The sequence below is a fragment of the Seriola dumerili genome, unplaced genomic scaffold, assembly GCF_002260705.1.
Source record: "Seriola dumerili isolate Sdu_G_001 unplaced genomic scaffold, Sdu_1.0 BDQW01000121.1, whole genome shotgun sequence".
In the NCBI taxonomy this organism is placed as follows: Eukaryota; Metazoa; Chordata; class Actinopteri; order Carangiformes; family Carangidae; genus Seriola; species Seriola dumerili.
The window spans coordinates 566,637-580,123 of NW_019174376.1; the positions used below are offsets into that span (position 1 = coordinate 566,637).

General features: G+C 42.0%; 1 protein-coding gene across 3 annotated transcripts in view; it reads left to right on the plus strand.

The window, feature by feature from the left end:
• Positions 1 to 786, plus strand: part of pax7 (paired box 7) — a 60,849-nt gene extending 60,063 nt beyond the window's left edge. For all 3 annotated transcript variants that reach the window (XM_022748236.1, XM_022748237.1, XM_022748238.1), the window contains exon 9: positions 671 to 786. In XM_022748236.1, coding sequence (XP_022603957.1) covers positions 671 to 786 — 116 coding nt within the window. The remainder of the gene's footprint in view (positions 1 to 670) is intronic.
• The last annotated feature ends 12,701 nt before the right edge of the window (positions 787 to 13,487 follow it).

A 13,487-nucleotide genomic window follows, 5' to 3' on the forward strand; every position in this document is an offset into this window, starting at 1 on the left:
GACATTTGTTTGTATTTATATTCAGGTTCTAGTAGTGAGCTGGTGGGTTGTGCATCTGCTGGTTTTCTTTTTCTTTTTTTCTTTTTTTTTTTTCTTTTTTGTTGATGTGTTTGTGTTGTGGTGCATGGATGCGTGTGAGCGCGTGCCAATCCGTCACGTTTTGTGTGTGTGCGCACCAGTGTTTTGTCAGCAGCACGAAACTGATGGCAGTGCGGATGTGAGCTGATGTGAGGTTAATTAAGACGGTGATTGAGCACAGTAGATGGGTAATGAATGGAGGAGAGAGGAGAGAGCTGCTGTCTGAGGATGAAAATGATCGGCCATGTGGAGTGTGGAGGGCATGAAATCAGAGATGCCAAGTGTAATGAAGACTGGCACATAGAACACACACGGGGACCCATCTGAGTGACAGCATGGAGACTTTACCAGGATGCACATGCTCTGTGCCAGCAGCGTGCCAACCTCAGACAAGGGACAGGGGAGGGGTTTTTATCTTTCACTCTCTCTCAGTGAATTGTTTTTCATTTGACTCACTGGCTTCTGCCACAACTTATTTCAACCTTAATCAAAGGAATGAAATGAGAGTGAATAGGACATATGTCTGAGGAATCTACCACCTGTCTGACGTGTGTTTGTTTTTGTTTTTTTCTGTCTTCTTGTTTCCGTGCAGCTGCTGTAGACTACCTAGCTAAGAACGTGAGCTTGTCCACCCAGAGGAGGATGAAACTTGGAGACCACTCAGCCGTGCTGGGACTTCTGCAGGTGGAGACGGGACAGGCCTACTGAAGCCCTCGGGACACACCTTAGACGTCTCTCCTCCACCCTCTGCCACCCACTCCTCCATGCTCCATCAAGTCTGGACTCCAACTCCAGCTCCAGCCTCTCTGCTGCTCGATCTGCAGCCCGGCCGTGACATCAGCGCACAGACACGCAGCCTTGCTGTGTACCAGAGAAAGTGACGCTTGCGGGTGTGACAAGGCTCTTCTGGGAATGGAACTAAACTTTTCACACCATTGTCAACCATCAGGCGGCTCTGCACCCTCTCTTCTCAATCTTTGGGCACCCCTGCCTGCTCCTTGTACTCGTACCCCTACCCCAAACCCTGTTTTGTTTTTGCTCAGAGGGCCAGACAGGACCCCAGACGACCCAAGAACGGTCGGCTGCCTTGGGCCCGGTTCCTCTTTGTCATGGCTGCAGTCCAGCACACATTTAGAGCCATCAACAACATGTACTTTGACCTTGCTGTTCATAGTAGTTAACAAAGCCAATATCATTTGAGCGACTCTTATTCTTGTTCCTTTTTGATATTGTTAAGATTATTGTTGCTGTTATATGATTATGGTTAATGTGATTTATGTTGTTCTTTGATTCCATTCGTATCTCTTTTCTCTGTTAGATGTTGGTGTGTAAAACACAGTGGATGACTGAGACGATTTGGGAGTGAGTGTCTGTTGCGTGTGCATGTTTGCGTGTCGGCACAGTCTCACAAGAGAGGATGATTGTTTTCCAAGCTGCTGTTCCTCTGCCTGTTCCCTGAGCTCTAATGTTCGTGAGCGATTTGACCTTCCCACTTTCATATTCATCTTGACATTCCTAAAGAACTTGGCCACTCTGTGGGAAGTCTGGCTGGATGGATTCTGCAGGGAATTAAAGCAGCGTTTTGGCGGCCAATAGCTTTCCCCTTCTAACCTCCATCCCATCCTTAGCCGCGGTCCATGGGGAGGGGGGCATTGTTTGCAAAAACAGGATTGGGGAAATTAATGTATTTTGTTTAGAAATATGGACCTTGCCAAGGAGGGCTAACTCAATTCCCCCCCTCTACTCCTCCCAAATCCCCATCTGCCAGGGAATCCTGTGTGACTTAAACAGTGTAAAGCAGATTAAATCACACAAATATAATGTCAAAGCTAATTCACAGTGACCCTTCCCATTACCAGCCAGTATTTCTGTTTTTATAGAGTAATTAGCACATTCTGTAAATGCGCCTTCAGTCGGTTTCCACTTTCAGACTAAATAAGCATTCCTTCGAAACATTCCACAGGCTCCATTTACGAATATAAGCATTCCAGCGCTTTCTGTTATGAGATTAAAAAGCACACAAGCTGTGCCATTCACATGCACTCTGGAAAAATCATATAATCCAGTCAGTTGTGAAAGGGCACAGGTAACACCACTGATTGGCCCCCCTCTCTGGTTTGGACCGGAGCCCCCTCTAATCCTCCACTTTGACGTACTCACTGAAATGTACAAAAAAGAAGAAAAAAAAAAAACATTTAAAGAATAGTGAATATGAGACATTTGTGTAGCACTCATAGTTGACTTGACACGATCCAGGACCAGCTGTTCCCCTTGAGATGTGTGTGAATTTTTTTTTTTTTTTTTTTTTTTTTTTTTTTTTTTTAATTGGCATCAGTGTGATATTGATGATGTACACAGAATTGTTAACTTTATCTCAAGACAGAATTTGGTCCTTTGTCGCCTTTAAAAACTGAAAACTGTAAAGTAGCTGGAGCAGATGTGTGTATTGTTTGTTTATAAAGAGTATGTTTTATACTAAAACAAAACTATGTTGAGTGGTAGGTAAGCAAGGGATCTGTGGAAGTAAATGTTTGATTTGAGTTTCCTTAACTGGCTTGTTTTCTGTTGGTTTTCTTTTTTAATTGTATTTAATTGGTTTAACCTGTTATGACCAAAAGGTTGGTTTGTCTTTGGCCCGGGTTGGAATGAATTTGTATAAATTAGTAAAATATAAATTCCATTAAAAATGTTGAAATTAAAATTGTATAAAAGAGGATCAAACTGAGCTCAATGGAAAACGAAAGCTTGGTGACAGACAGACTCCCTGGACCACGGGACCACTGTATATTTGAACAGGTGGCTGGAGGAACCGTCTCTACACGTCAGAGCATTTTGAGGGTGTGTTTGACCACCTGATCTTACAGACTGATTATTCGTGCAGACCAGACTTGACTGGACCATGGACCTAACACACCCGAACTCCTGAGCCTTCGGTGTGGGACTGGGTTCAAATGTGACGATGACGATGATGATGATGATAACGATGATGATGATGATGATGATGATGATGATGATGATGATGATGATGATGATGATGATATTGATATTGATGATGATGATGAAGCTGGTGAAGACAGCCTCTCCGCTCTGGGAAAACTGAATCGAGTCTCGTTTGATTTGTGGACCAATAAGACTTCCGGAGGAAAAAGTCAAAGTAACGTTGACTCCGCACTGAATCGCAGCAGCTCCAACTGCTCCGCTTAGACGCCTCACTCGTGTATATTTTAAAAAGGAAGAGTTTTAGAATCGTCTTTAGTGTATCAAACCCATTTCTAACACTTGCGTCAATAAACATTTGGATATTTAAAGCATACAACTCCTTATCCCCCCTCCCGTCTGTTTGACCCTTAACCTGTTTAGTTGCTTTCTGACACCTGTGCTTTGCTTTAGTCCTTTTTCTGTTCCGCATGTGTGTATATTATCATGGTATAATTTATTCTGCTGTATGAAGTATTAGAATAGTGGGAAACTTGTATTGGTATTTACTACCTTCAGCCTGTTGGTGTGTTTACTGTAACACTGGCGTAACTGTTATCAATTAAAGATCCAAAACTGATTTCTGACATTTGTCTCTCTTTTTTTTTTACTGTGTGTGTGTTGATTGTTTTGCATGTTTTTAACGCAGCGGGTGTGAACTCTTTTCTACTACTATATGTGTGTGTGTATGAAGTAGTGCTGGAAGAAAATGAATCAACAGCTATTTTGATCATTGAGGAACCATTTAAGTTATTCATCCTGCTAATTTTTTGGTTCCAGCTTCTGAAATCTAAGAATTTGTTGCTTTTCCCTGTTTGATGTCATTGTGAATTGAGTATCTGTGAGTTTTGAGTCGGGCAAATGTAAAGACTTCACCATGGGCTCTGGGAAATTATGATGGGTATTTTCTTTTTTTTTTTCTTTTTTTATTGTCTGACATTTAATAGAGTCAAAATGTGATAATAAACAACAAAAAAAAAAAGCCAGCCAATTAATTCATAATGAAAATAATTGAAGTTTATGTGTGCATCTGTGCACATATGCATACATGAGTATATGCACATTGCGTTTGCATGTGTCCTCCATGTGTGTTCAAGTACATTAGTGGAGCCAGCGGGCCACCAGTGACTGTTCCAGTGCTGGTGATGTGATTAGGGAGTGATGAGAGCTCAGACGTCCCAGACTCAGAGACACAGAGCCAGAGTGTGTCTGTGCGTCTGTTTGCAGCTGTAGGAAGTCATTCATTCTGCCCGCTGACCAGCAGCGCTCTCCTCTCCCGCTGCTGGCCGGGGAATGTTGTCTGCAAATCTCTGTGGTATGGTGTGAATGCAGGGGAACGAACCAGTGTGGTACGGAAGCATCCGATGTGCTTTATGTTACACGTCAGGACACTGGAGCTCATTCAGTTCTTTTACCCTCAGCGCCGTTGGAGGTATGTCAAACACGTCTTAGGTATGTTCATTCACTCCTGACTGATTTTAAACACATCTCAAACATGTTGGATATGTCTACACTCACTGCAGCTATAAAATGTCTATACATAATCTTGTTCAAATTAGGAAATGATGCCAAGTTGCGCTTTGAGAGATGTATTTACATTTTATATACCACAAAATAATAACCAATACTTTACTGTTCATTTGCAATTAAATGAAACTAATTAAAGGCATCACTAATCACAATTATTAACATCATTAATATCAAATTGTATTAGGAGATAAATTTGATGCTAAATAAAGTAAGTACTGATCTGAATAAACTTCTATTCAGACTGTGTTATCATGAGGTAACTATCATTCATATTTCATACTTTGTTAAATATTGGAGAGATTTAAACAGCTCAGCGAGTATAAATAGATGCAGAATATTTAGTATTCCCTTTAGATTTACAGATTCAGATCAACTACAAACTGCAGTGTTATCACTGCTCTATCATCATCAAGGCTCAGTTTAATTTGATGCAAATGGAAAATACTCTTCAATGTCTAATTACAAAACACACGTGTGTTTTGTAGGGTGGGTTCTGGGGAAGCATGTCAATGAGGCAGGAATATGGTCAGTTATTAAACAGATATATGGGTTCAGTCTGAGGAGACTGAAGGATTTCAGTGGATCCTCTCAACATATTTAATATGCATTGTTAGGTGGCTTTTTGGCTGCCATGTGTCATCGCTCATATATTCCTCTAAAAGTTTGTGTTCTGGTTGTCCAGATTAGACCTTGGCATGTGCCATGGTTGTCCCCTTTGCTCCAGCTTGTCTCCTGAGGTGCCGGCCCGGGAGTTTTGTCTCCCTGCGGTCTGCTGTCACTCAGACTGGACAAGGTGGCAGCTCAGGCAGCGCTGTGTGGGAGAGCTTTGTGACACTTCCCTCATCTCCTCCTTTGATCCCCTAATTGATTGACTACAGGAGCAGAGGATAAACAGAGTCCACAAGAGCCGATTCCACTCGCCTCTCTGGAGTGGTTTAGATAAAGTGCAGAGGCCCGAGCTCTCCGTTCCTTCTCTCCGCTCTCTATATGGACATACGGCCATTGAAGGTGGCTCTGTGCCACGGTAGCTTAGCTGTGGGCTGTGTCCTCAGGCCCGGGGCTTGCGTACTGCCCCTGTGCATAAATGGCTGGCGGTAATGGGTTTGTTTAGATCACAGGGATGGAAATGAAACTCCTGAGCCTCGCTGTAGAGACCAGGAGGCCCTATCACTCAGGAGGCAGCGATAGAGAAGTCACAACCTCAGCCTGGTCATACTCACTTTCAGAATGAGCCATGGAATAGAGGCTATGATTCAGATCTAATTTAGGACCAGGCTCCTCAACCTGACCATGCTGTGATAAATAACTTGCTGCTGAAGAGTCAGGAAAGCCATGAAGAAGAAAAAGGGGGTAGAACACAAACAGCCAGTGGGGCCCTTCAGTGAAGAAAAATAGGCCAAAAATGTTTCCATTTTAAAGAAAATGTGTTTGAAAACATGACTTTAGAATGATTTTACCAGATATGATAATTATATTCTAATTTTACAAATCTGTCTTCAGAAACTGAGTTCAGAGCCGTGTGCAGGTATGCTAAGAAATGATTAAGAGATGCTCTGGGGGTCTTGGTTTTATTCTTCGAGATTATGTGTCACAGGGAGTAAAAAGCTCCCAGCTGTCGCCATGAAAGCACTTACAGTATAATAATCCCCCAAATCCTGTAATTATGCCAGCATACGCCGTGTACCTGAGCCTCAGCTTTGTGCTCGTCACCTCAAGGATCCCACTGACACAGACGCACAGCTTGGTGTGCATATATCTTCTTCCCAAATGTGTGTTTTGCATAGGGAGAAAATCTTATTTTTAGAACATTTGGGGTATTTTGAATTTCATGGTTACCCCTCTTAGGTATTATAGATAGATAATCTGTCATGTATAAGTAAAAAGCAGGAGCTCAAATAGGGTATTGTCGTAGCTTAAAGTCGTCTTATTTACCAGAAACTCTGTCCCAATTGTAGAATCTTTTACCTATATTACATGTGATCAGTTTACATGTAGTTTATATAAAGGGACTTGACTTATTTATCCAATATTGCAAATACATGTGTGCACATCCACACACACACACACACACACACACACACACACACATACACGCACCAATGCACACCTCCCTTAAAGCAGTTTTTAAATAACGAAAGGAGAAGAAAAAAAAAAAAGTCCAAGTAAAGTTGTAAATCTAAGAAATCGGAGTGAGATAAAAATCACTGTGAAGCCAAGCTTGATTTACATTTAAAATCTGAGCTGTGCTCTCAAACTAATTAATATTAATAACAAAAATGGAAATGAGTGCAGTGGCGGCCCTAAGTGAAGAACAAGCTGGGTGCATTCAGTCAGGAGATTCATATATAAGCCCTTTCTCAGGAGAAGTGGGCTCTAAACAGGCGTGACGGCAGGGCATAGACCGCCATACACAGAGACAATTTTTCTAGATAATAGCCTATCACGCAGGATACAATTTAAATTAAAAAATGCAATTTTCACCTTGAAATGAACAAATGATTACAATTTCTATACAAATTAAGGCATCCAGGCTGTGCCTCAGTACTGTGCCAAGGCCATGAAACCTGACATAATTACCATGAAATACATTTTCAAATATTTGTATTTTGTCCATCGCTTTAAAACATGCCACTCTGCCTTCTGTGGGTTTGTGATCTCACCTTCTGGGGGAAATACATAAAAAAGAGAGAAAATCATCAGAGATGAAAAGCTCTTCAACAGGAGAGATAAAAATGTGGAAAAAAACAACCTCCCATACACACAGTAAATCAGCGCAGCTCAGCACAGCGGCCCCCGGAGCTATCTCTAAAAGCCAAATTACTGCTCCTTATCTAAGGAATCATATCTACTAGTTATCTGCTCCTGAGATAGGCTCCTCTCTCTCTTGTGCCTTGTGCTCATCGCCAGAAATGCTATTTATTTGTGATTACAGACACCCTTTGAATAAAAGATGTTTGTGTTTGAGATCCAAAGTTTCGGCAGATTCTGAACTCTTCAGATTCTTCAGAGAGGAGAGTACTGAAGGCAGAACACCTTATTTGGGCAGGGTTGCTAGGGGTGGTCTGCTGCAGAGAGAGGGATGAAAGTGTAGCCGATGGGAAATATGAGACAAGACCTCAAACTTCTCTGACGCTTCATATCACATATGCTTTCGGAGGGGATTCATACTGAGATGAGGTGTCGAATTGACTTTAAATGCAGAACCTAATGTTTGAAACACATGGAGACAGGAAGTTCTGGCATGTATTCTGTAAGAAAGCTGCCAAAAGCTGCAAAGTTTGGAGTTTTTTGGGAGTTTCTCTACTCGGATATAGAACTGCCCTCAACTGGGAGGAAAAATATGAAAGTAAAAACTGAATGTTTCTAGCAAATACACAGACGTAAAATGTGACCCATTGCAAACTAATTATGCATCAATATGAGTACATGTGTTTTGAGATGAAAACAGAGTAAAAACAAGGTAAGTCCAATTATTGAACATGACCTTGAATAAATGGACACACATTTTCATTATAATATTCAAATTCATGATCACATCTTCCCATCACTTCACTTATGTCCACTTCAGTCAGATAACGGCTCAGACATGTTCACCTCCCCACAAAAATGTTGTAATTTTAACATCAACTGCTCTCACATTCATTCTTAAAAATTTTGATGTAAAGAACAAACAAGGGATTTTTCCAAAATTGAAACAAACCAGGATAAAGAAGGTCATGGTGTCAAGAATCGGACTTTTCTCGGTTCTCGTCCTTCTGACATATTCTTGAACTTATTTTAAACAAAGAAACTTTTCAAGACTCAGAGCTATAATACATATCTTGTTAAGGTGATTCTTTTTTTCGAACACCTCCTTTCCCCTTCCATTTCTTACCTTCCTTCTCTTTCCCTCCATCTGTTGAAGTCCCTCAGCCAGAGAGGCGCACATCAGATTTCAATAGTTGACCTCTTAATGCTGAGGTCAGTGCTGCACCGGCAGCGATTTCACACTCAAGATGAAAGGGAAATGAACACTGAGGATGCTGGGGGTGACATGGGGGCCCTGACCACACCAGCCATTGCCACTCTAACCGCTTCACTGCACCAGGCTGAGATGTAAGAGGAGCCAAGGAGGAGGCGCTAAGATTGAAGTTTGCCACCTGTATAACAATGGTTAAAGTCACCCACCTAAGACATTTACGCACTGATTGGTTTTCAGTGATGTTTCAACTCTGATGAACGTCGTCGCACTATCGATTTATGATGCAGCGGGAGAAATAGAGAGGCTAATAGAAGCAGACATGTGTCCGGCAACTCTGCTATCAGTAGGTCTGGAGAGCTGTGCTCCCATGTGACTAAAACTCCTCTGAGGCTCTACGAGCTACTGAACCCTGACAGATTTTTTTTTTTTTTTTCCACCAATGAGCCTGGACCATCTTAAAAATGTCCTGATGCTTAGCGTCAGACTCCAGGCCTGCCTGCCCAGTTACAACGGCTCATTACCGGTGCATTTCTCAGAGGCCATTATTGAATGAACACTGAGACAAGGCTAGCAGTGAATGGACAGTTTGGTTACACCGCCGTGAGGCTTGAGCTCCTCGGAGTAATGTACCGCTTAAGTACCTGTCAGCTTTATAAAGGAGGGAGTAGACTGTGTAAATGTGTGTGTAAATAGAGTGTCAGATCAGGACCCCAGGGAGCGGAGGTGGGGAGTGTGCATATGTGTGTGTGTGTGTGTGTGTGTGTGTGTGTGTGTGTGTGTGTGTGTGTGTGTGTGTGTGTGTGTGTGTCCGTGTGTGTGTGTGTGTGTGTCTGTGTGTGTGTATGCTCTTTTGTCCACTGACACATATGTGTGTGCATGTGAGTGTCACCATAATGATCATTTAACCCTCCTCAGCATTCCCCAGGGCTCCACGTTCCCCTTTCGACTTCATATTGCTCCAGGCCCCCCACCCTCCACAACCCCCCTCTCTCTCCCTCCCTCTCTCTCTCTCCCTATCTCTCTTTCTCCCTCTCTCTTTCTCTCTCTCTCTCTCTCTCTCTCTCTCTCTCTCTCTCTGCCTCCTCTGTCTGCTCCTCACGGCTGGGCACAGTTGGGGAGCAGCTCCTTATTCATTCATGAGAGAAGCACCGGATAAATAAAAAGGTTCATTACTGTGCTAAAGTGTTACTAATGACATGTACCTGCCACTGAGCACCTCCGAAAATCTAATGTGACACACTAGAATGGAAAATCTATTCTGCCGCACCAAGGCCTCCAATGGTGCTAGCACATACTCTATGGAAATTTCTCTCCGCTTGCCCTCCAATTGTGTCTCTCTAAAACCCAATATTTACAATCCCATAGCCATTATGTCCTACTACGCCCTCTGCGCCTGCTGTTGCGACCTCCATATTAGCTGAAAATTGGACTTTGCAAACTTAGCAGGGGAGAAGAGACTCTTCTCGTAGATGAGAGGGGGCAGCACCAGGGAGCTCAGCGTGAGGCCCGTGGTGCCTCTCAGCTCCCTGCTGCCCCAACCCTAAACTGACAACACCCACCAAATGACAAACAAAAATACACAAAAACCCCATTCAGTGCAGTCAAATTCAAAGCCTGTAATAGTCAAATGCTAATAGAAATGCTAATATACTAATAAAATGCAAAATAAAATATTACCTGACTCATTAAAAGACACTGAAAATTAACTTTGTGTGCCGTTTCACTACGAGTTCTCTTTTTCCACTAAAATGCCACTTGATCACGTACCTGCTGCCACCGGTTTATAGGCATTGAAAATAAGCACTTAAGAAATGAAGAATGCTTTTGCAATTGTTTGATTATAATAGAATATGAATGGAGGCACAGAGTTTACTTGAGAGGAGTGGGGCTGGATGAAGATGCTCCTATAGCTCCCACAGTAACAGCACTTAATGTCTTTGATGGCACACTTCAGTACCACTGCTGTTTAAAGTAATGTACAACTTCTATGAACTTTTTTTTTCATGATGTTACACTATTTGAATCAGATGCACATATGGTTCTCACTAACGGTAAAACTATAGGTAATTGTATTTTGTATATTATTATTATATATTATATTATTATAAAAGATTAAAGTCTCATTTTAAAATATATGTTATATTTTAATTTTTAGTTACTTGTAAAGAATTGCCTGATGAAGGTCTAGCACTGAAATGATGCAAATAAATTATATATTGCATGATATACAGTGTGGGGGATTTTTTAATAGTTACTAGTTTGTTACTGAAGATATGCTTTCAAAGTCGCTACTCTACCAAGTACTGGCAGTGTAAGTGCCCTAATGCAAACCCATGATAATGTAGAGGCGTTTCATGTCAATTAAATAATTGGAATTTTTGATGTTACTTTGTTTTACACAGGTTAACCAGTTTCCAATGCAACACAGAGCTGTAGGATATGTTGGGGTGAAATGTGAGAATGTGCAGTAAAGTAAAAAAAAAAAAAAAAGCAAGTAAAAGTGAGAAAAATAAGGTGAGAAGATTTCCCCATCTGTGAGGCTGTTTTTTACACATGTGGACAGGTGTGTTCAAGTTCTCCCAGAATTGCCCCTTTCCTCTGGTCCTCTGGTGCTAACCCAAAATAACGTCACCATTTTCCTATACCATGTCTCCGAATCAAAATAAAGTATCACCTGAATTCACAGCGTTTCCAAACATCACTCAGCTTCTGCAGCTGTTCTGTCTTCTCATCTATCAAAGAATTTAGCCAGTCCTCTGGAGCTTTACAGAAGCGTGGGTGTCAGTCAGCTGTGGGTTTCTGTTGAAGCCAGCTGTGGTTGTTGTCCTCCCTCCTGAGAAAAGACTTGTTGCATCTTTAAGAGCTCAGTATCTAATTGAATCATGGCTTCCATCAGTGTCTCAGCAGAGTCTTAAATGACTGTTTGCTCGACATGTCTGCCCATTTCCACTGATTAATTCATATGAAGCCAAACGAAATGTTCTGCCTTGTTTGTCACGTTACATCCGAGCCCTGCAGTCTTCCCCCTATCAGGATGAATGTTTCTAGACTGGAGAAAAAAAAACACTGAAGTATAGAGAAGTCATATAAATAATAATATAATCCAGATTTATATTCAGAATTGCAGAGTGGTACATTTCCCTGCATTATTTAGTGTGGACATAATCTCTACATATCTGTGTGTAGATGTTGAATTATCTTTATCTAAAATTAGCTTTACAGTATAGCAGCACGTACAGACAGAACAAAGGTATCTGTCCCACTGCATTCGGCCAAGATTCACGTCACATCAAAATTCATCATTTCACACATTCGCGGCGGCAAAATTGTATGACAAATGAATGGATCTCAAGAACTCTTGACTCTGAACAGTAACACTAAACGCGAATCATTGAGATTCATGTTGAAAAGCAGTCGAAGATCTCCAGTGAGCTTTTCACAAGTCATAGGAAGGTCCCTATCTTGTGCAAATGTTTGCAAATACTCTTCTACACGTTTGTAGACTGGTGTCAAATCTATTCCTTTTAGTGTGTATATATGCAGCGAACACGTGTCCTCAGCTGCATCCCATTGGGTTAAAACTTTTCTGGTCAGTTTTGATTAGACCTGAGGCAGAAAAAGGCAAAAAAAAAACCCAAAAAAAACAACCATGAACAGGAACGATGTAAGACATGAGCAGAACAGATTTAACATCACTGCACGAACCTGTCTGTGTTAATGTCATACACTAATTAAATGTATTATTCAGATTATTTGACATTAGTGATGCGTGGTTCAGTGTCCAGCTGTCAAATACAACAACCTGACAGCAGCAGGAAATGAAAAGAGCAAATCAAAGCCCCGTCCATCTTGATTTGATGGTTTCAAATAAAACCCGCTAACCATGATTAAACTGTGTGTTCGCCACAACTAAGATGTGTTGTGTAGCATGTGTCTTACACTCAAAAGCATGTGTTGGAGCTATTGTGCTTACTAGGAGAACACAAATTCGAAGATCATTAGTCTTGTGATTGATCATTGTGTGGGTTAAATACTTAGTGGTGTTGTTATATCACAGGCCTTGTGACAGCCACTATAATTATGCCCCCCACCCAATGCTTCCCAAGGGTCCTATAAACCACATTAGCCACTCTCGCCAGCCAGATCACTTAGACTTATTTGAGAGGCCTCCTTCTCCCATCATCACTCCTCCAAACCACCGAAGCATCTACACCCAGGATTTGACACAGCTGTAAATATTCAAATATGATGATTTCATTACGATGTGCCCTCCGCTGCATGAAATCTGAGCCTACTGGAGTTAGTATTTGCTTTTGCTTTAATTTTGGTGCATTTCAAACACAAGACAGACTTGTCATTTACGCCTTCAGGTTGTAAAACTCTAAAATTAAGGCTTGATTGAGCATACATTTGTTGCACTGTGTCTCTTTGAAAAGCCAGCTCAGTTCCTTATTCAGCAACCTGTTCAGTCGTTGATTGACTTTTCCCTCAGCACCCCTGCAGCAGATGAAGGAACAGAGCTTAAACCTGTTACTGTCAGCTTCTCACCTGGATCATAAGAACTCCTGCTCAGAGCATGCAAACCAATATCCTCCTATTCTTCGCTCAGCCGCCCAGGATTCATAGCAATAGCTTTTCACAAAGACCAGGGCAGAGCGTGCTCCGTGTTATCTTATTGAGTTACCTGTAGCTAAGCTCTGAGCGAGCACACACAATGGCAGGCAGTTAATGACAGCGCAGGGCCTAACCCCTTGTCCCCGGCCTTTCCCTGAGCCTCATTTCCGCACGGCGGCTGCCATTTCACAGCTGTTAGCCACAGACTCTCTTTGTCATGATTAAGGACAAATTAATAGATGCCTCCTGGTAATCAGCTTTCATTAGGGCTGTCAAACCGTCAGTGGCGTTCGCTCAGCGCACTGGACACGGGATGATCACCTCCCAG